General features: G+C 46.3%; 1 protein-coding gene across 3 annotated transcripts in view; it reads left to right on the top strand.

Moving 5' to 3' along the window:
* Window positions 1–20,805, top strand: part of LOC106590590 (catenin delta-2) — a 595,078-nt gene that overhangs the window by 480,051 nt on the left and 94,222 nt on the right. For all 3 annotated transcript variants that reach the window (XM_045710618.1, XM_045710617.1, XM_045710619.1), the window contains one exon: window positions 6,642–6,894. In XM_045710618.1, the coding sequence (XP_045566574.1) occupies window positions 6,642–6,894 (253 nt within the window). The remainder of the gene's footprint in view (window positions 1–6,641; window positions 6,895–20,805) is intronic.

The following is a 20,805-nucleotide window of genomic DNA, read 5'->3' as shown; positions in this document are numbered from 1 at the left end:
TGCCAAAGAGACATGCCATCTAGCTCTAGCAGGGTGATGTATAGTGGGAAAATACCAATATGTTCTCTGTAAAAGGGCTGTCTCTCTTTTTGCTCTCTCACCCTCAGTCATCTCCTTCTCTCCCTCCATCCCAAAATACCAAGGTGTACCAAAGAGAAAGTAACTCTGGGGTAAAAAGTGTAATCATCTGGTAGCTTTAACCATACACTCAGTTGTTTACTCCTGTTCTTCTCTCTATGGAATTAGTCATGTGTGTAAGTGTACGTCACATTCAATTTACCTGCTACATTTCCTTTCTGGCAGTCCTGTCTGCTTCCTCTCTCCTATCAGCTTGAAGGGCTGTTAACAGTCTTGTGTACAGGATGAGACGGTGAGTATATAAATGATCATTGTAAGGTGTACGTACTTATGGAGGTGCCAGAGACGGTTTACATTAACGAGAGTGGTCAACCATGTTTACTTACAACTTTTAAAATGTATTCAGGTATATTCTGTCAGAGGTAGGCATTAGTACTGGTGAAGTCATCTGGAATATTCTGAGCAGCTGACCCTCGTTCTATGACCACTAACAACAACATCACTTTTCCAGACAGGTATTCCAGAAAAAAGGAAAAAGATGGCTCTTCTCAGAAATTTCATTTTTAAATCACACGTTTTTATTCACTATTATTTCAAACACATATTTTGATCCGGTGGATCTGTCCTCCATGCATCCCCCTGTGTCTTTAATGTGTGATCTAGTGGATCCTTCCTCCATGCAACCCCCTGTGTCTTTCATGTGTGATCTAGTGGATCCTTCCTCCATGCATCCCCCTGTGTCTTTCATGTGTGATCTAGTGGATCTTTCCTCCATGCATCCCCCTGTGTCTTTCATGTGTGATCTAGTGGATCTTTCCTCCATGCATCCCCCTGTGTCTTTCATGTGTGATCTAGTGGATCTTTCCTCCATGCATCCCCCTGTGTATTTAATGTGTGATCTAGTGGATCTTTCCTCCATGCACCCCCCTGTGTATTTAATGTGTGATCTAGTGGATCTTTCCTCCATGCACCCCCCTGTGTATTTAATGTGTGATCTAGTGGATCTTTCCTCCATGCACCCCCCTGTGTATTTAATGTGTGATCTAGTGGATCTTTCCTCCATGCATCCCCCTGTGTATTTAATGTGTGATCTAGTGGATCTTTCCTCCATGCACCCCCCTGTGTATTTAATGTGTGATCTAGTGGATCTTTCCTCCATGCATCCCCCTGTGTCTTTAATGCGTGCGTGCGCGTGCGTGCGTACATGTGCTTGTGAGTGTGCTTCTCTCTTCTGTCACCCAGCCACATCAAAGCTAGCCTCAGAGAGCAAGATGTTACAGGTGTGAAATCCTGCATTCACTGAAACTACTATCTCTAATAGGTAGAGTAGCAACGTGGCCCTTTCCAATTTACCTTCATTTTATAACCTCTTTGAAACAGCTTTTAAAAAAAAATATTTGTCTGAAGGCTTTTCTTTTTTTTCAATGTCCGTTTCTCTTAAAAAAAGGAGAATTTCCCACATTCCCGTCCATGGACGGTTGGGTGATTTATTTAGCTGGCCAATGGTCATCTTTCACAGAGTGACATTTGCATACCTGAGGCACTGACATCATTCATAATAGCTTCATTCTGAACTGTATGAGGCTATATTTAAATATCATTAGGTGCCCTATTGCTGGGTCCTATATTGAGTTGAGTTACCTGATTGCTTGTGATCTGGTGCCCCCTGTGGCATACAACACTTTATTAGTAGTTCTACTTTTTATTATTTAACTAGGCAAGTCAGTTAAGAACAAATTCTTATTTACAATGACGGCCTACCCCAGACAACGCTGGGCCAATTGTGCGCCACCCTATGGGACTCCCAATCACAGCCAGATATGATACAGCCTGGATTTGAACCAGGAACAGTAGTGATGCTTCTTGCACTGAGATGCAGGGCCTTAGACCACTGCGCCACTCAGGAGATGTCCCTAAAGCGACACCCAGGTTCAGCCATTGGCAAGGAAAGTCCAAGGCCCTGTGTGAGTTGTGTGAAAAGGCTTCCTTCCTTCCTTCTTGTAGTCTTTCCCCTCTCTGCACTCTCTCTTCTCCCCTTTCCCCCTCTCCCGCTCTATCTCCTTCCTCCCTTCCTTACTTTGTTAAAGTTATCATTGATGATCATGATTGCTCAGGTGAAGTAAAGGTCTTCAGCTAACAGAGAAACTGTTTATGTATTATGCATAGAGATTCCACTGGGGCAATTACAGTCAATTTCCTTTCAATAACACTCTATTTTCTGTCAGTAAACAATCAAAACACACACACACACAGAGACACACACACACACAGAGACACACACACACACAGAGACACACATACAAGCACAGACACATATACACACACACTAATTGTTGAGTATAATTGCCATACTTTAAATAAAATCACTCATTATTGACTTGATTAAGTATTTTCTTCTGTTGGAGTCAGGAGACAGGATGTAATCAGAGACTAGAGAAATGTGTCTAACCACTGTGGCATTTGTGTGTGTGTGTGTGTGTGTGTGTGTGTGTGTGTGTGTGTGTGTGTGCACTTGCGATTACCAGGTGTGCTTTCAACACTGACTGTTAGATGTAATCTTGGTTGAGTCTGCAGAGTGAAGCAGCAGCAGTTGAATTAAGTCATTTCAGATTTTATTCATTTCATCATACTGTTACATGTCCTGATTATCGAAAGCCATCCCTGCAGTCATACGCATGAACACACACACACACACACACACACACACACACACACACACACACACACACACACACACACACACACACACACACACACACACACACACACACACACACACACACACACACAGGGATATTTATTGTTTTGCTAATGCCCAACAGGAGCTCGTTTTAGTGTCAGTGTAATACATGTATCTCTCTCTCTTATCCCACTGTCCCTCATGTCCCTCTGAGGAGATTTCTGATGAGACAGCTAGTTTGAGGATCTCTGCGACTCGGTACCTTGTGAACCCAGCAGGAGGTTTCAGGCTGTTACAGCTGCAGACGTGGACCATTGGGAGTCAAACATCTCCTGTCTCTGTTCTGGTCTTTGATAGGATTACTAATGAATGACTCTGGCTCTTATGTCATCTGATGACATGATGATGTATTCCTTATATGTCATTCTACCACAGCATTGTGTTTGGCTTTATAACGGTATCCTCACTGGTTCAGCTACTTCGTTTCACCATCAGAGAGAGAACCAGTGAACTTCTTGAAGTGGAGAATTTACATTGAATTGAATTCAAATTTCAACAATCTTCAAGTTATGGAATTGGAATTGAATTGGAATTGTAAAAGCATTTAAACCTTGGAATTGAATAGAATTGGATTTCAATGTTTCCCAGTTAATGGAATTAATGCACTTAGTATCAAAATTGACGGCACGATATGTTTTAAATCATTTCAAATATTTCATATTATTTCCAGTATACACTGACTGTACAAAACATTTTAAAAAAACAGCTCTTTCTATGACATAGACGGACCAGGTGAATCCAGGTGAAAGCTGTGATTCCTTATTGATGTCAATTGTTAAATCCACTTCAATCAGTGTAGATGAAGGGGAGGAGACAGGTTCACCAATATTGAATAAACTGCCTTAATTTTGCTGGACCCAAGGAAAAGGCAGCAGCTAATGGGGATCCATAACAACTAATGGGGATCTCTGGCTCCCCCAGGATAAAGAGCTTTAGTTGATCTTAGTATTGTCTTCTCAGTGAAGATAGTCCATTCAGTTTCTCTCTCTCGTTCTCTATAGCCTGTCAGGACAAGATAACACTTCACCAATTAACTGACCACTGGTTGCTAATAATAATAATGCTTAGGAAACTACTGTGTGTGAGTGTGTGTGTGTCTCTCTCTCTGTGTTTGTGTCTCTCTCTGTGTGTGTGTGTGTGTGTGTGTGTGTGTGTGTGTGTGTGTGTGTGTGTGTGTGTGTGTGTGTGTGTGTGTGTGTGTGTGTGTGTGTGTGTGTGTGTGTGTGTGTGTGTGTGTGTGTGTGTGTGTGTATTCCTTCATGTTGGGAATGATTGGGGCGTGTTGAGGGTTTTTAACCCATTTGAATGACACAGCAGGAATTTCACCATCCCAGATTACAATGTATTACTATTATCCATACAGAACGTTAAGGACAGAGAGAGGAGTTGGCAGCAGTGGGACGATGGTCGTTGTGAATTGCAATGATAACCATGTGTGAAAATCAACGTTATATTATCTGGGTTCTAGTCCTGTCCTGGTGAGAGATAAGGTATATTATCTGGGTTCTAGTCCTGTCCTGCTGAGAGATACATTATATTCTCTGGGTTCTAGTCCTGTCCTGATGAGAGATACAGTATATTCTCTGGGTTCTAGTCCTGTCCTGATGAGAGATACAGTATATTATCTGGGTTCTAGTCCTGTCCTGGTGAGAGATAAGGTATATTATCTGGGTTCTAGTCCTGTCCTGCTGAGAGATACAGTATATTCTCTGGGTTCTAGTCCTGTCCTACTGAGAGACACAGTATATTAACTGGGTTCTAGTCCTGTCCTACTGAGAGATACAGTATATTCTCTGGGTTCTAGTCCTGTCCTGATGAGAGATACAGTATATTCTCTGGGTTCTAGTCCTGTCCTACTGAGAGACACAGTATATTAACTGGGTTCTAGTCCTGTCCTACTGAGAGATACAGTATATTCTCTGGGTTCTAGTCCTGTCCTGATGAGAGATACAGTATATTCTCTGGGTTCTAGTCCTGTCCTGATGAGAGATACATTATATTCTCTGGGTTCTAGTCCTGTCCTGATGAGAGATACATTATATTCTCTGGGTTCTAGTCCTGTCCTGATGAGATGAGAGATACATTATATTCTCTGGGTTCTAGTCCTGTCCTGATGAGAGATAAGGTATATTCTCTGGGTTCTAGTCCTGTCCTGATGAGAGATAAGGTATATTCTCTGGGTTCCAGTCCTGTCCTGATGAGAGATACATTATATTCTCTGGGTTCCAGTCCTGTCCTGATGAGAGATACATTATATTCTCTGGGTTCTAGTCCTGTCCTGATGAGAGATAAGGTATATTCTCTGGGTTCCAGTCCTGTCCTGATGAGAGATAAGGTATATTCTCTGGGTTCCAGTCCTGTCCTGATGAGAGATACATTATATTCTCTGGGTTCTAGTCCTGTCCTGATGAGAGATACATTATATTCTCTTGGTTCTAGTCCACCAGTGAGACATTGACAGCTGTCTCAATTGCTCCATCTTCAATGAACCTATTGACTTCCATGTTCCTGTGTAGGTAACCATCCACTCACATGGAACATTGACAATTTCAGTAAAGAAAATTATTCAATCTGATAGAGCAGCTCTTCACCAGTGTGTCATGTTAATCATTCAGAGTCATCATCAGTCAAAGATGTCCGCCTCTTAGATGTGTGTCAATGTTGACATTTTGTGAAATGATAACGTGTCGCCAATTGAGCAGGAATGACTCCCAAAGAGGGTGTAGGCTAATGTGTAGCGAAGACTTATTGTTCCCTCCGTCCTTTCCTCCCTCCTTCCATCCTTCCCTCTATCTGGCTTTTACTCAGGTTTTCCTCTCATTCTGACTACTCTCTTTTCTGTTAATGTCAGATTCTTCCCTTCATTTCCTCTCATCCACGTCAATCTTTTCTTCCAAATACCAGATGAGTCAGAGTGTATTGACTTCAGCACAGAGCTGCTCCACAGACAGACTGAGGACAGACCGACTGAGGACAGACAGGCCATGCTGAGAAAGACTGAGGACAGACAGGCCACGCTGAGAGAGACTGAGGACAGATAGACCATGAGGAGAGAGACTGAGGACAGACAGGCCACGCTGAGAGAGACTGAGGACAGACAGGCCACGCTGAGAGAGACTGAGGAGAGACAGGCCACGCTGAGAGAGACTGAGGACAGACAGGCCACGCTGAGAGAGACTGAGGACAGACAGGCCACGCTGAGAGAGACTGAGGACAGACAGGCCACGCTGAGAGAGACTGAGGACAGACAGGCCACGCTGAGAGAGACTGAGGACAGACAGGCCACGCTGAGAGAGACTGAGGACAGACAGGCTTGAGGATTTAGAACGATTTTTGTCCTTGAATGCAGTGTCAGAAATGTTCTCAAACAATCAGTGAGGAAGTATGTACTGCTCTGTAAGGTTTGATTGTTAGAGGATGATACTGGTGAATGGAGCTGTATTTCCTTCAAAGACAGGAGATGAGGAGGGGAAAATGGAGATTGATGTTTTTGAATCAATAAGGATTGTCTTTAAATAAAAGAAATTAAGGAGTGGGGCAGTCCCACTTCTTTCGTAATTGTTTAGCTTTATTTAAGAGATAGTTAAGTGTTGGAAAGACGGGGGAGATATAGGGAAGCTGACTCATAGGGCAGAGGGCTGGATTGAAAAACCCATGGCGACTGGCATACATGTGTGCCCAGGTTAGTGGCTGTAACCAATGAGGATTGTTACTTTCCTGACGCGCGCGCACACACACACACGCACACGCACACGCACACGCACACACGCACATTCAGAATTCTAACCCAAGCAATATCTCTTTTGTTCCCCTCTCCTCACAGGTAAATACGCCATGCGTGACCTTGTCCACCGGTTACCGGGCAGCAGCAATAGCAGTACTGGGGGCAGCGTTGGGACTAGCGGCGGTCCCGGGGGTCCACTAGCACCCAGTAAGACCATGTCAGACGATACGGTAACGGCTATCTGCTGCGCTCTGCATGAGGTCATCACTAAGAACATGGAGAACGCCAAAGCACTGAGAGACGCCGGCGGGATAGAGAAACTCATCGGCATCGCTCGTAGCAAAGGAGACAAGTAAGGAAACTACACACACACGCATTGCAGGATGATCCTAGGATGACTGTGGTTAGGGTCTAACTCTTCAAGCTTTTTCCCCAGTGACTAGAAACAGGAAGTTAGTTACATGGTGAAAACAGTCTTTCATGACTCTGTGAGTCTATGAGCTCAGCGGAGCGTACTGACAGAACATAGCACTGACGCTACCAGAATAGAACCCCTGTCGCTATGGGAGACTGAGCAGGGTTTTCTAATCAGCCTTGGCAACCAGAAGGTCACGGTTTCTATGACACCAAACCGTTGTCAGGAAGATCATTGCGTAGGGTTTGTGTGTTGATGTATCACTATGGAGTTCACTGCAGTCCGTTCTGGGTAGCATGTTAGTGTAACGTAACGGTGAGTGATGTTGCTCTGTGTAGACGTTGATACAGACTCATGTTTTCATTCCACCCAATAGTCCCTCACTAATCTTCTGTGGTTAGGAACTGTGTCCATCCCCAGCAGGACATGACTGGCATAGAATAAAAATACAATTATAGTTATATGTTCAGTTTAGCCATGCTTTGACCTATACAAGCAATGATTACTTCAGGCATCACACTTCTATTCATGACTAATTTATTCAGTATAACAATATGCATCCGGTATTTTACAAAACATACACATACAAATGACAACATACAGACGCACACAAACATCCTCAACATCACTCCTGCCCGGACCCACCTGCTCACACCCCCATCTCCAGAGACCGTATCACACTCTGCCACATAAACAAAATGGTGCAGTTTGAGGCTATCTCTGTCGCCCATGCACTTTCAAGGTTTAGATAATAAAGCATTTGACCTTTCCATTGTGTTAACGATGGAGGATTGGTTGATATTCAGTTTTTAAGAATACGTTTTTTTCAAGATGATTGACTAGAAAGGTGCCCAACCCATCGAATGTCTCACTGCACACCCATATTCCTGTAAGGGGTGCGTAACTGGTGGCAGTGAAGTCATACGCAGGAGGGCAGAACTAGGTAATAGCCGGAGCAGTTTAATTTCAAAACCAACGGCATAAAGAAATAACCAACATGGGTACAAAACCCGACACGCACCAGTAAACATGTGCACAAGCACTTACAACAAAGACAAGGGGGGAACAGAGGGTTAAATACACAACACTTAATGAGGGAAATGAGAACCAGGTGTGTAGGAAAACAAGACAAAACAAATGGAAAATGACAAGTGGATCGACGATGGCTAGAAGACCGGTGACGCCGACCGCCGAATGCCGCCCGAACAAGGAGAGGAACCGACTTCGGTGGAAGTCGTGACAGTACCCCCCCTTGACGCGCGGCTCCAGCAGAGCGCCTCGACACCGGCCTCGGGGACGACCCGGAGGGCGAGGTGCAGGAACATCCAGACGGAGACGCTGGAACTGCCGCAGCATTGAAGGGTCCAACACGTCCTCCACCGGAACCCAGCATCTCTCCTCCAGACCATACCCCTCCCAGTCCACGAGGTACTGAAGGCCCCTCGCCCGACACCTCAAATCCAGTATGGATCGAACGGAGAACGCCGGGGCCCCCTTGATGTCCAGAGGGGGCAGAGGAACCTCCGGCACCTCAGACTCCTGGAGTGGGCCAGCCACCACCGGCCTGAGGAGAGACACATGGAACGAGGGGTTAATTCGGTAATTGGGGGGAAGCTGTAACCTGTAACTCACCTCGTTCAGTCTCCTCAGGACTTTAAATGGCCCCACAAATCGCGGACCCAGCTTTCGGCAGGGCAGGCGAAGGGGCAGGTTTCGGGTCGAGAGCCAGACCCGGTCCCCCGGTGCGAACACCGGGGCCTCACTGCGGTGACGGTCTGCGCTGGCTTTCTGGTGCAGCGCAGAAACCTCGGGCTTTCTGGTGAAAACCCGAGGTAAGGCTGATCGAGACCCCCAGACGTTCCATGAACGCCCTCCAGACCCTCGAAGTGAACTGGGGACCCCGATCAGACACTATATCCTCAGGCACCCCATACTGCCGGAAGACGTGCATAAACAAGGCCTCCGCGTTCTGTAGGGGCGTAGGGAGACTGGGAAAAGGAAGGAGATGCCAGGATCGTGGTGTTTCCCTGTGAAGGGGGGGAGATCGGTCAGGAAATCGATCGACAGGTGCGACCATGTCCATTGTGTAATGGGTAAGGGGTGTAGCTTACCTCTGGGAAGGTGCCTAGGAGCCTTACACTGAGCACACACCGAACAAGAGGAAATATAAACCCTCACGTCCTTGGCCAAAGTGGGCCACCAGTACTTCCCACTCAGACATCGCACCGTCCGACCGATGCTTGGATGACCAGAGGAAGGTGACGTGTGGGCCCATAGATCAGGCGATCACGGACAGCAGACGGAACGTACAGACACCCAGCGGGACACTGGAGGGGAGCGGGCTCTGCACGTAACACCTGCTCAATGTCCGCGTCCAGCTCCCACACTACCGGTGCTACCAGGCAGGAGGCCGGGAGTATGGGGGTGGGATCCATGGGCCACACCTCTGTGTCATACATCCGGGACAGTGCGTCTGCCTTCATGGTCTGGGAACCTGGTCTGTAAGAACGTGTGAAAACAAAACGGTTGAAAAACATGGCCTCGCTGCCCGGATGTACTCCAGATTGCGGTGGTCAGTCCAGATGAGAAAAGGGTGTTTAGCCCCCTCAAGTCAATGTCTCCACGTCTTCAGAGCCTTGACGACAGCCAACAGCTCCCGGTCCCCCACGTCATAGTTTTGCTGGCGGAGCTTTGGTGGCGTACCGAGCGCTGAGAGTGCACGGCTCCTATCCCAGCCTCGGACGCATCCACCTCCGCTATGAACACCAAAGAGGGATCCGGATGGGCCAGCATGGGAGCCGAGGTAAACAGAGCCCTCAGGTAACCAAAAGCCCTGTCCGCCTCAGCCGACCACTGCAAACGTACCGGTCCCCCCTTCAGCAGTGAGGTAATAGGAGCTGCTACCTCACCAAAACCCCGGATAAACGTCCTGTAGTAATTGGCAAACCCTAGAAACCGCTGCACCTCCTTTACCGTGGTGGGAGTTGGCAAATTACGCACAGCTGAAATGCGGTCACTCTCCATCTCCACCCCTGATGTGGAAATGTGGTACCCTAGGAAGGAGATGGACTGTTGGAAGAACAGGCATTTCTCAGCCTTGAGGTACAGGTCATGCTCCAACAGACGACCAAGCACCATGTGCACCAGGGACACATGCTCGGCGCGTATAGCGGAGTATATCAGAATGTCATCAATATACACCACTACACCCTGCCCGTGCAGGTCCCTGAAAATCTCATCTACAAATCTTGGAAGACTGATGGAGCATTCATCAACCCGTACGGCATGACGAGGTACTCATAATGCCCTGAGGTCGTACTGAACGCCGTCTTCCACTCGTCTCCCTCCCTGATACGCACCAGGTTGTAAGTGCTCCTGAGATCTAGTTGGGTGAAGAAGCGCGCCCCGTGCATTTACTCCATTTCCGTGGCGATAAGAGGTAGCGGGTAACTGTACCTCACCGTGATCTGATTTAGGCCTCGGTAGTCAATACACGAGCACAGACCTCCCTCCTCCTTCACAAAAAAAACTTGAGGAGGCGGGTGAAGTGGAGGACCGAATGTACCCCTGACTCAGGGATTCGGAGACATATGTTTCCATAGCAGCCGTCTCCGCCTGTGACGGGATACATGTGACACCTGGGAAGTGCAGCGTCTACCAGGAGATTTATCGCACAATCCCCCCGTCGATGGGGTGGTAATTGAGTCGCCTTCTTTTTGGAGAAGGAGAGAGCCAAATCGGCATATTCGGGGGGAATGAGCACGGTGGAGACCTGGTCTAGACTTTCCACTGTAGTAGCACCAACGGAAACCCCTACACACCTCCCTGAGCACTCTCGCGACCACCCCGTGAGCGCCCTCTGTTGCCATGAAATGGTGGGGTCATGACGAGCTAACCAGGGAAGGCCTACCACCATGGGAAATGCAGGAGAGTCAATGAGGAAGAGACTGATTCTCTCCTCGTGACCCCCCTGCGTCACCATGCCAAGGGGTATGGTAGCTTGCCTAATTAACCCGGACCCTAATGGTCGACTGCCCAGAGAGTGAACTGGGAAAGGCCTAACCACTGGAACAATAGGGATCCCTAACCTATGGGCAAATGCTCTGTCGATAAAATTCCCAGCCGTGCCTGAATTGACGAGCGCCTTATGCTGGGAATTCGGGGAAAACTCAGGAAATTAAACATGCACAAACAGGTGTACAACAGAGGGCTCTGGATGAGAGTGGTGCATGCTCACATGGGGCGATGCCAGAGTGCCCTGCCTGCTGCCTCGTCCCCTAGAGGAAGCAACCCGGCACCGAACAGCAGTGTGACCTCTGCGGCCACAGATGGTACACGTGAAACCCCCTCCTCCGGCCTCCCTGAGCGCAGCACCTCCCAGGTCCATAAGCACCGGAGCGGTGGTGCTGGGAGAGGGAATCGACAGAGCCCTCTCTGGACGTCCGCGGATGACCAGCAGGTTATCCAACCGAATGGACAGGTCCACCAGCTGGTCGAAGGTGAGGGTGGTATCCCTGCAGGCCAACTCCCGACGGACATCCTCGCGCAGGCTGCAGCGGTAGTGGTCGATAAGGGCCCTGTCGTTTCATCCCGCTCCTGCGGCCAGGGTCCGAAATTCCAGGGCGAACTACTGGCCGCTCCTCGTCCCCTGCCTCAGGTGGAAAAGACGTTCACCCGCCGCTCCACCCTCGGGCAGTGGTTGAAGCCTGCCCGGAAGCGACGGGTGAACTCCCTTCCCGAGGGAGCCGGGTAAACGGTGCCCAGGTATAGGTCCAGCTGTAGCAGGAAACCTTGGCACCATGCTGCCGTCCCATCATACTCCCCAGGAAGGGCGAGACGCATCCCACTGGGACTGGGTACAGGAGGGACGAGTAGTGGGAACCCCTGTTGTGCTGGTGGAGGCGCTGGAGGGACTCCCTGTCTCTCCCAGTGGTCCATGGTCTGAAATATACATTCACATATAACGATTAAATATTCACTAACTTTTTGAAAATCTTCCTCGGATTTGTCATCCAAAGGGTCCCAGCTATATGTATATTTCAGACCATGGACTTGAGTTTCGCCATTAGCTGGAAGACTGTGTCCCCTTTTCTCAGCAGAGGGACAGTGAGTCGGGTGAGAGACAGCCTCACCACTGTTCCCTCCCTCCACTCACACTGACCATCAGATGAAAGCCATCAGTCCAGTTTAATAAACAACATTATTATGCTCACTCAACTGTGCCTCACAAGTAATACAACAAATTATATATTACCAGTGTGATCATATATCTAAAATTTTGAAACATAATTTCAAAATGGTCTGAGTAGAACAACATTGGCAGGGAAATTCAAGCAGATCAGTAAACTAATAATAAAAATGTATTGGGCCTATAGCCTACTGCACAAACTTCATTGCTACAGAACTGTTTTTAATTGGATAATGTTGCATAGGCTTAGGTTTTTTAAGTAATCTTAAAAAATCTGAGAGGAAGATCTCAGTTTGCATTTTGACTCAGAAAGTGATCTTGACTCAGACAAGGTTGGTGACCACAGTTCTAAGGCTTACATTAGGGGAATGATAATCTCATACTCGGCAAATCTGAGTATCTGAGAAATCACTATTTCAGAAAAGCCCTTAAAAAATCCTTACAAAGTAAAGAAAATATAATTTATTATCCGTCCCTCTCTCCGCTGGAAAAGGGGACACAGTCTTCCAGCTAATGGCGAAACTCAAGTCGCACTGCATTATTTCTGTCTCATGCACCAATTCATGTTTCTAATCCTATGAACAGAGAAAGTCATATATTTGTCGATATTAAAAAAGATGCAAGCCTCTAATAATAACAATGCAAGCTTATTGAAACACGTTTCTATACTCATTCATAGCAGTTGCAGTTCTGGTTGTAGTGTGAGTGGAAGTAAGGAGAACATGTATTTTATGGTTTATATAAACATTATCTTACTCATAAAAACAGTAGCTCTTTGCTGAATTGGTTGAGTCTCTCACTGGTCATGGTTTTAAAAGTTTTCAAATCTCATATTATCAACTTTGCTGTGTGTTCGAGGCTTCTTATTACAGTCAATGTCACATCCTGTGCATAGTAAGTTGTGATTTTCTATGGTAGAGTAGGTCAGGGCGTGACAGGGGTGTTTTGTGTTTTTCTATGTTTTCTATTTCTATGTTTAAGTTCTAGTTTTTCTATTTCTATGTTGTTGATCTCCAAATGGAGGCAGCTGTTCCTCGTTACCTCTGATTGGAGATCATATTTAAGTAGGGGGTTTTCTTCCTGGTTTTGTGGGTGATTATATTTTGAGTAGTGTTTGTTTCTCTCTGCATCACGGTTTGTTGTTTTGTAAATTCAGTTATTTATGTTTTGCAAAGTTTCACGGATTTAATAAAATGTGGAACTACAACCACGCTGCACTTTGGTCCGATCCTTTCGACAGCCGTGACAGAATCACCCACACCAAAAGGACCAAGCAGCGTGCCCAGGAGCAACAGAAATGGACCTGGGAGGAAATTCTGGACGGAAAAGGACCCTGGAGGCAGGCTGGGGAGTATCGCTGTCCGAGGGAGGAGATTGAGGCAGCTAAAGCGGAGCGGCGTCATTATGAGGCGCTGTACCAACAACGAGGCAAGGGCGAGAGACAGCCCCCCCCCCAAAAAAAGAATGTGGGGGGGGGCACACGGTGAGATTGGCAGAGTCAGGTTGGAGACCTGAGCCAACTCCCCGTGCTTACTGTGGGGGGTGAGTGATCGAGCAAGCACCATGTTATGCTGAGATACGGACTGTGACGCCAGTGCGCAGCTACAACCCGGTGCGCTCGGTGCAAGCTCCTCACAGGTGCCGTGCTAGAGTTGGCATTGAGCCAGGAAGGAGTATGCCTGCTCAGCGTTCCTGGTCTCCAGTGCGTCTTCTCGGTCCAGGTTATCCTGCGCCAGCTCTACGCAAGGTAACCCGAGTTCGCCAACACAAACCTATGCGACCTGTCACAACGCCTCGTGCTTGTCGGGCTACGGAGGTTATTCAGCCAGGACGGGTTGTGCCAGCCATAAGCTCCAGACCTCCAGTGTGCCTCCACGGCCCAGTATACCCTGTGCCTGCTCCGCGCACCCGGCCTCCAGTGACGTTCCCTAGTCCAGAACTCTCAATGACGTTCTCTAGTCCGGTGAGACCTATTCCAACTCCACGAAAGAAGCCTCCAGTGATGATCCATGGCCCGGAGCCTGTAGAGATGATCCATGTCACGAAGGGCGGGGTGCCTCGTAAGGATCCGCCGACAGCGAGTGGGAAATCTGCCCTTACCATCAATATTACTTGCCAACGTACAATCATTGGACAATAAATTAGATGACGCATGATCACGAATATCCTACCAACGGGACATCAAAAACTGTAGTATCTTATGTTTCACCAAATTGTGGCTGATTGACAACATGGAAAATATTCAGCTGGCGGGATATACACTGCACCGGTTAGATAGAACAGCCCATTCTGGTAAGACGAGAGGAGGCAGTCTGTGTATATGTGCAGCTGATGAACGAAATCTAAGGAAGTCTCTAGATTTTGCTCGCCTAAAGTAGAGTATCTCATGACTCTCATGAGAGAGTTTTCATCAATTCTTGGGGGGGCTGTTTATTTACCACCACAGACGGACGCTGGCACTAAGACCGCACTGAGTCAGCTGTATAAGGAAGTAAGTAAACAGGAAACCACTCACCCAGAGGCGGCGCTCCTAGTGCCCGGGGACTTTAATGCAGGGAAACTTAAATCAGTTTTACCCTAATTTCTATCAGCATGTTAAATGTGCAACCGGAAGGAAAAAAATTCTAGGTCACCTTTACTCCACCCACAGAGACGCGTACAAAGCTCTCCCTCGCCCTCCATTTGGCAAATCTGACTATAATTCCATCCTCCTGATTACAAGCAAAAATTAAAGCAGGAAGCACCAGTGACTCGGTCTATAAAAATGTGGTCAGATGAAGCAGATGCTAAACTACACAACTGTTTTGCTAGCACGCACTGAAATATGTTCCGGGATTCTTCCGATGGCATTGAAGAGTACACCACATCAGTCACTGGCTTTATCAATAAGTGCATTGAGGACTTCGTCCCCACAGTGACTGTACGTACATATCCCAACCAGAAGCCATGGATTACAGGCAACATTCGCACTGAACTAAATGGTAGAGATGTTGCTTTCAAGGTGCAGGACTCTAACCCGGAAGCTTATAAGAAAATCCTGCTTTTCCCTCCGACGAACCATCAAACAGGCAAAGGGCCAATACAGGACTAAGATTGAATCCTATTACACCGGCTCTGATGCTCGTCGGATGTGGCTGGGCCTGAAAACTATTACAGACTACAAAGGAAAGCACAGCCGCGAGCTGCCCAGTGACACGAGCTTACCAGATGAGCTAAACCACTTCTATGCTCGCATCGAGGCAAGCAACACTGAGGCATGCATGAGAGCAACAGCTGTTCCGGACGACTGTGTGATCACGCTCTCCGTAGCCGGCATTAGTAAGACCTTTAAACAGGTCAACATTCACAAGGCAGATGGTACAGACAGATTACCAGGACGTGTGCTCCGGGCATGGGCTGACCAATTGGCAGGTGTCTTCACTGACGTTTTCAACATGTCCCTGATTGAGTCTGTAATACCAACATGCTTCAAGCAGACCACCATTGTCCCTGTGCCCAAGAACACAAAGCTAACCTGCCTAAATGACTACAGACGCGTAGCACTCACGTCCGTAGCCATGAAGTGCTTTGAAAGGCTGGTAATGGCTCACATTAATACCGTTATCCCAGAAATCCTAGACCCACTCCAATTTGCATACCGCTCAAACAGATCCACAGATGATGCAATCTCTATTGCACTCCACACTGCCTTTCCCACTTGGACAAAAGGAACAACTACGTGAGAATGCTATTCACTGACTACAGCTCAGCGTTCAACACCATAGTGCCCTCAAAGCTCATCACTAAGCTAAGGATCCTGGGACTAAAAACCTCCCTTTGCAACTGGATCCTGGACTTCCTGACAGCCCTCCCCCAAGTGGTGAGGGTAGGTAATCAACACTGGAGCCCCTCAGGGGTGCATGCTCAGTCCCCTCCTGTACTCCCTGTTCACCCACGACTGCATGGCTAGGCACAACTCCAACACCATCATTAAGTTTGCAGATGACACAACAGCGGTAGGCCTGATCACCGACAACGACGAGACAGCCTATAGGGAGGAGGTCAGAGACCTGGTCGTGTGTTGTCAGAATAACAACCTATCCCTCAACGTAATCAAGACAAAGGAGATGATTGTGGACTACAGGAAAAGGAGGACCGAGCACGCCCCCATTTTCATCGACGGGGCTGTAGTAGAGCAGGTTGAGAGCTGCAATTTCCTTGGTGTCCACATCACCAACAAAATAGAATGGTCCAAACACACCAAGACGGTCGTGAAGAGGGCACGACAAAACCTATTCCCTCTCAGGAAACTAAAAAGATTTGCCATGGGTCCTCAGATCCTCAAAAGATTCTACAGATGCAACATCGAGAGCATCCTGACTGGTTGCATCACTGCTTGGTATGGCAACTGCTCGGCCTCCGACCGCAAGGCCCAGTACATCACTGGTGCTAAGCTGCCTGCCATCTAGGACCTCTACACCAGGAGGTGTCAGAGGAAGGCCCTAAAAATTGTCAAAGACCCCAGTCACCCCAGTCATAGACTGTCTCTCTGCTACCGCATTGCAAGCGGTACCGGAGCGACAAGTCTAGGACCAAAAGGCTTCTCAACATCTTTTACCCCCAAGCCATAAGACTCCTGAACATGTAATCAAATGGCTACCCGGACTATTTGCATTATGTCCCCATCCACGTCCCCCGCCAACCCCTCTTTTATGCTGCTGCTACTCTCTGTTTATCATCTATGCATAGTCACTTTAACTGTACCTACATGTACATATTACCTCAATTAGCCCGACTAATCGGTGCCCCCGTACATTGACTCTGTGCCGGTACCACCTGTACATAGCCTCGCTACTGTTATTTTCACTGTCATTTTACTGTTTTTTATTTTTATTTCTTTACTTCTATTGTTTACCTAATACCTATTTTTTACTTTAAAAATTGTGCTGTTGGTTAGGGCTTGTATGTAAGCATTTCACTATAAGTTCTACACCTGTTGTATTCGGCGCACGTGACAAATTAACTTTGATTTGATCTGAGCTATCTGGTTGGCCAGTGGTAGGCCTATAGGTGGACTTGATTTGCTCTCTGGGCCTGCAGGGTAGGCGGTTCTTCCAGACAGATGAAATGGTTCAAAATGGGAAAACTTTGCTTTACCCGGGGCTGCTCAATCAAGTGCACCTACCGCCAAGAGCGAAAAAATTATAATAATAATTGGAACGCAAGGCTTTATTGTTAACCCAGTATATTGTTTAGATCATTTTTGGAAATAAAAACGTAGTCAATTCTTGAATAGCTTTTCTTGCTTTGAGAAAAAAAGTAGTCTTTTGTAGTTGGGAATAGTAATCTCCAGGTGTCCGGTATATTATTTGTAGGAATTAAAATTTTAAGCCTCTTTGGAAGTTCCTTAAATGTGCCTTTTTTATTGCTAATTCTGTCAATCTTATCGAGGATATGATTTAGGTCTCCTGCAACGATAATAGTTCCAGTCTGGATTTGACTACAAACACCAAATTTGCCCCTGGTTGGATATACAATGAAGTCAATGTTGAATTGTCCCATGTAAGGTACAATTCAACATTAGAAAATGGCCTTCTTGGTCTGTGTGCTGGGATATAAGGGAAAGGGGTGTATTCTTATTTATCACGATGCCTACACTTCTGCTGTTACTACAGTAGGTGGCAGCATAGGCCTCTCTAACCCAGCTCTCTTTAAATATTCAATATAGAATTTTCTCAACTCTTGCAAGGGAACCACATCTGCTGATAATCTCTAAGTGTTCAAGAACCATATGCTTTTTTCCCATCATGAAGCCCGTCAATGTAATAAGTTGGATTCTATTGGTCTTTACTTGTATACAATACAATCAAAGTTAAACTTGTCTGTTCCATCTATCATTGAAGAACCTGATAAAATGCAGTGGGCATTCCATGAAATGAGAGTCATAGTATGAATACATACAGCACCAGTTGAAAGTTTGGACACACCTACTCATTCAAGGCATCCACCGCGCATTCTCTCTCACCCTCCTACACATATTCATATTCACCATCCCTCACTCTTCCCTCACACTCCCATTCATATATACACACACACACACACACACACACACACACACACACACACACACACACACACACACACACACACACACACACACACACACACACACACACACACACACACACCTACATTCCCACACACACGCACACACACATACCCATAGAACAGTTATTGGCATACATGCAATATTTCCCCCTTTGAATTGTATTTCCAGTGTCCATGTAGTCTATTGGCATTGGCTATTTCTATCCTTACTTGAACAACAGTTATTTGGGGAAAGTAGAGTATAGACTGAATTTGGGGGTGGAGGAAAGGATGTTGACTCAATTTACGGTAAGCTGGTCTCAGGTATCACTGTATATAGCCTAGTGCGCTCATCGTTATTTCCTACATCGACCTCTTCTCATAGCAGGGGGCTCCCCTCCTTCAACTTGGAAGATTTCTGGGAAGGTTTCTTGTAGCTTGGTGGTTGTGAATTCCATCCTTTGTTTTCACTTCCATACCCACACCACTGCCGGGAAGCAGAGTTGGAATTTGATACCTCTTTCATTCAGTGACTGTCTGATTGGAATATATCGCTTGCGGTTTTTTTCTCAGCCTAGCAGAAAGGTCCTGGATGAATGGAATGGACTGGCCTTGGATTTTGATCTCCTTTCCCCCCTGTGCCTTCAGAATGTTGACTTTGGTCTGATACTTCCACATCTGGAAGATTACCATATAAGGGTATTTAGCGTTCTTCTGTTTTACGCCAATCCTATGGCATCGATCCAGATCCTCTGGTGATATACCCACTTCAAGTTCCTCTGATATCAGTTTGACCACGTAGCTGGAAAGGTCCCCTTTTTCCTCGTCTTCCGGTAAGGACAATATTCTCATGTTGTTTCATCTCATTCTATTTTCTTGCTGGTCCAATTCATCTTCTAAAGTTTGCAACTTTGTTTCCAGAAGGCACAGTTTGTTGTCTTGTTCGTTGTATGTGCATGTCGTAAACAATAGATTGTACTTTCTTTTCGAGCTAATCTACTTTTTTAACAACAGATTGTAGCAATTTGTTTGTTTTGGTGAGCATTGAGAGCATATTAGCTATGATTTCCTGGATATCCTTTAGCTGTTCATTACTCTCGTTTGCATCTCCAAGTTGTTCCTTGTCTTTTCTGCTGAAGGAAGCCATGGCTTGTAGGGCTCTTGTTGCAATGTCTGATTAAATGATTGGTTCGCTATTGTACATAACTGACCGCTCACTCTCTCCAAGTTGCTTGGGGATTTGTTGATCTATCGATTTTAGAGGCTTAATTTCAACTTTGTTGTCTGGCTTCTACATATACAGTAACTACAGTTTTGTCGGTACAAAATGGAGCAACTCAATCCCCATGCGTCCTATCGGTGCGCACATGCGCCTCGCCAAGTTGAGGTTTCTGTAGCCTTGTATTTAGTTTCTGCCCATTCACAAGAGCTGTATTTATACACTTCTAATGAAACACAAATGTACAATAACCACCCTCTTCAAGTCTCCCCATTGCTCTTACAAAATGAAAAACCCACTTTTTCTTCTAATTTTCTCTAAAGTGGCTAGCGGCAGCCATTAGCATGCTGGGGTCGTTGGTTTTAAAGTAACTGCTAAGGAACATTGCGCTTCTTCTAAAGAGCAATCACCTCTTAAAACCATAATGGAACCAGACAGAGGGACTCCTGATGTTGAACACATTTAAAACCATAATGGAACCAGACAGAGGGACTCCTGATGTTGAACACATTTAAAACCATAATGGAACCAGACAGAGGGACTCCTGATGTTGAACACATTTAAAACCATAATGGAACCAGACAGAGGGACTCCTGATGTTGAACACATTTAAAACCATAATGGAACCAGACAGAGGGACTCCTGATGTTGAAGACATTTAAAACCATAATGGAACCAGACAGAGGGACTCCTGATGTTGAAAACATTTAAAACCATAATGGAACCAGACAGAGGGACTCCTGATGTTGAACACATTTAAAACCATAATGGAACCAGACAGAGGGACTCCTGATGTTGAACACATTTAAAACCATAATGGAACCAGACAGAGGGACTCCTGATGTTGAAGACATTTAAAACCATAATGGAACCAGACAGAGGGACTCCTGATGTTGAACACATTTAAAACCATAATGGAACCAGACAGAGGGACTCCTGATGTTGAACACATTTAAAACCATAATGGAACCAGACAGAGGGACTCCTGATGTTGAAAACATTTAAAACCATAATGGAACCAGACAGAGGGACTCCTGATGTTGAACACATTTAAAACCATAATGGAACCAGACAGAGGGACTCCTGATGTTGAACACATTTAAAACCATAATGGAACCAGACAGAGGGACTCCTGATGTTGAAGACATTTAAAACCATAATGGAACCAGACAGAGGGACTCCTGATGTTGAACACATTTAAAACCATAATGGAACCAGACAGAGGGACTCCTGATGTTGAACACATTTAAAACCATAATGGAACCAGACAGAGGGACTCCTGATGTTGAACACATTTAAAACCATAATGGAACCAGACAGAGGGACTCCTGATGTTGAAGACATTTAAAACCATAATGGAACCAGACAGAGGGAC

The sequence above is a fragment of the Salmo salar genome, chromosome ssa29, assembly GCF_905237065.1.
Source record: "Salmo salar chromosome ssa29, Ssal_v3.1, whole genome shotgun sequence".
Lineage (NCBI taxonomy): Eukaryota > Metazoa > Chordata > Actinopteri > Salmoniformes > Salmonidae > Salmo > Salmo salar.
Note: the sequence above shows the minus strand (reverse complement) of the source record. Positions and strands in the feature narration are given on the sequence as shown.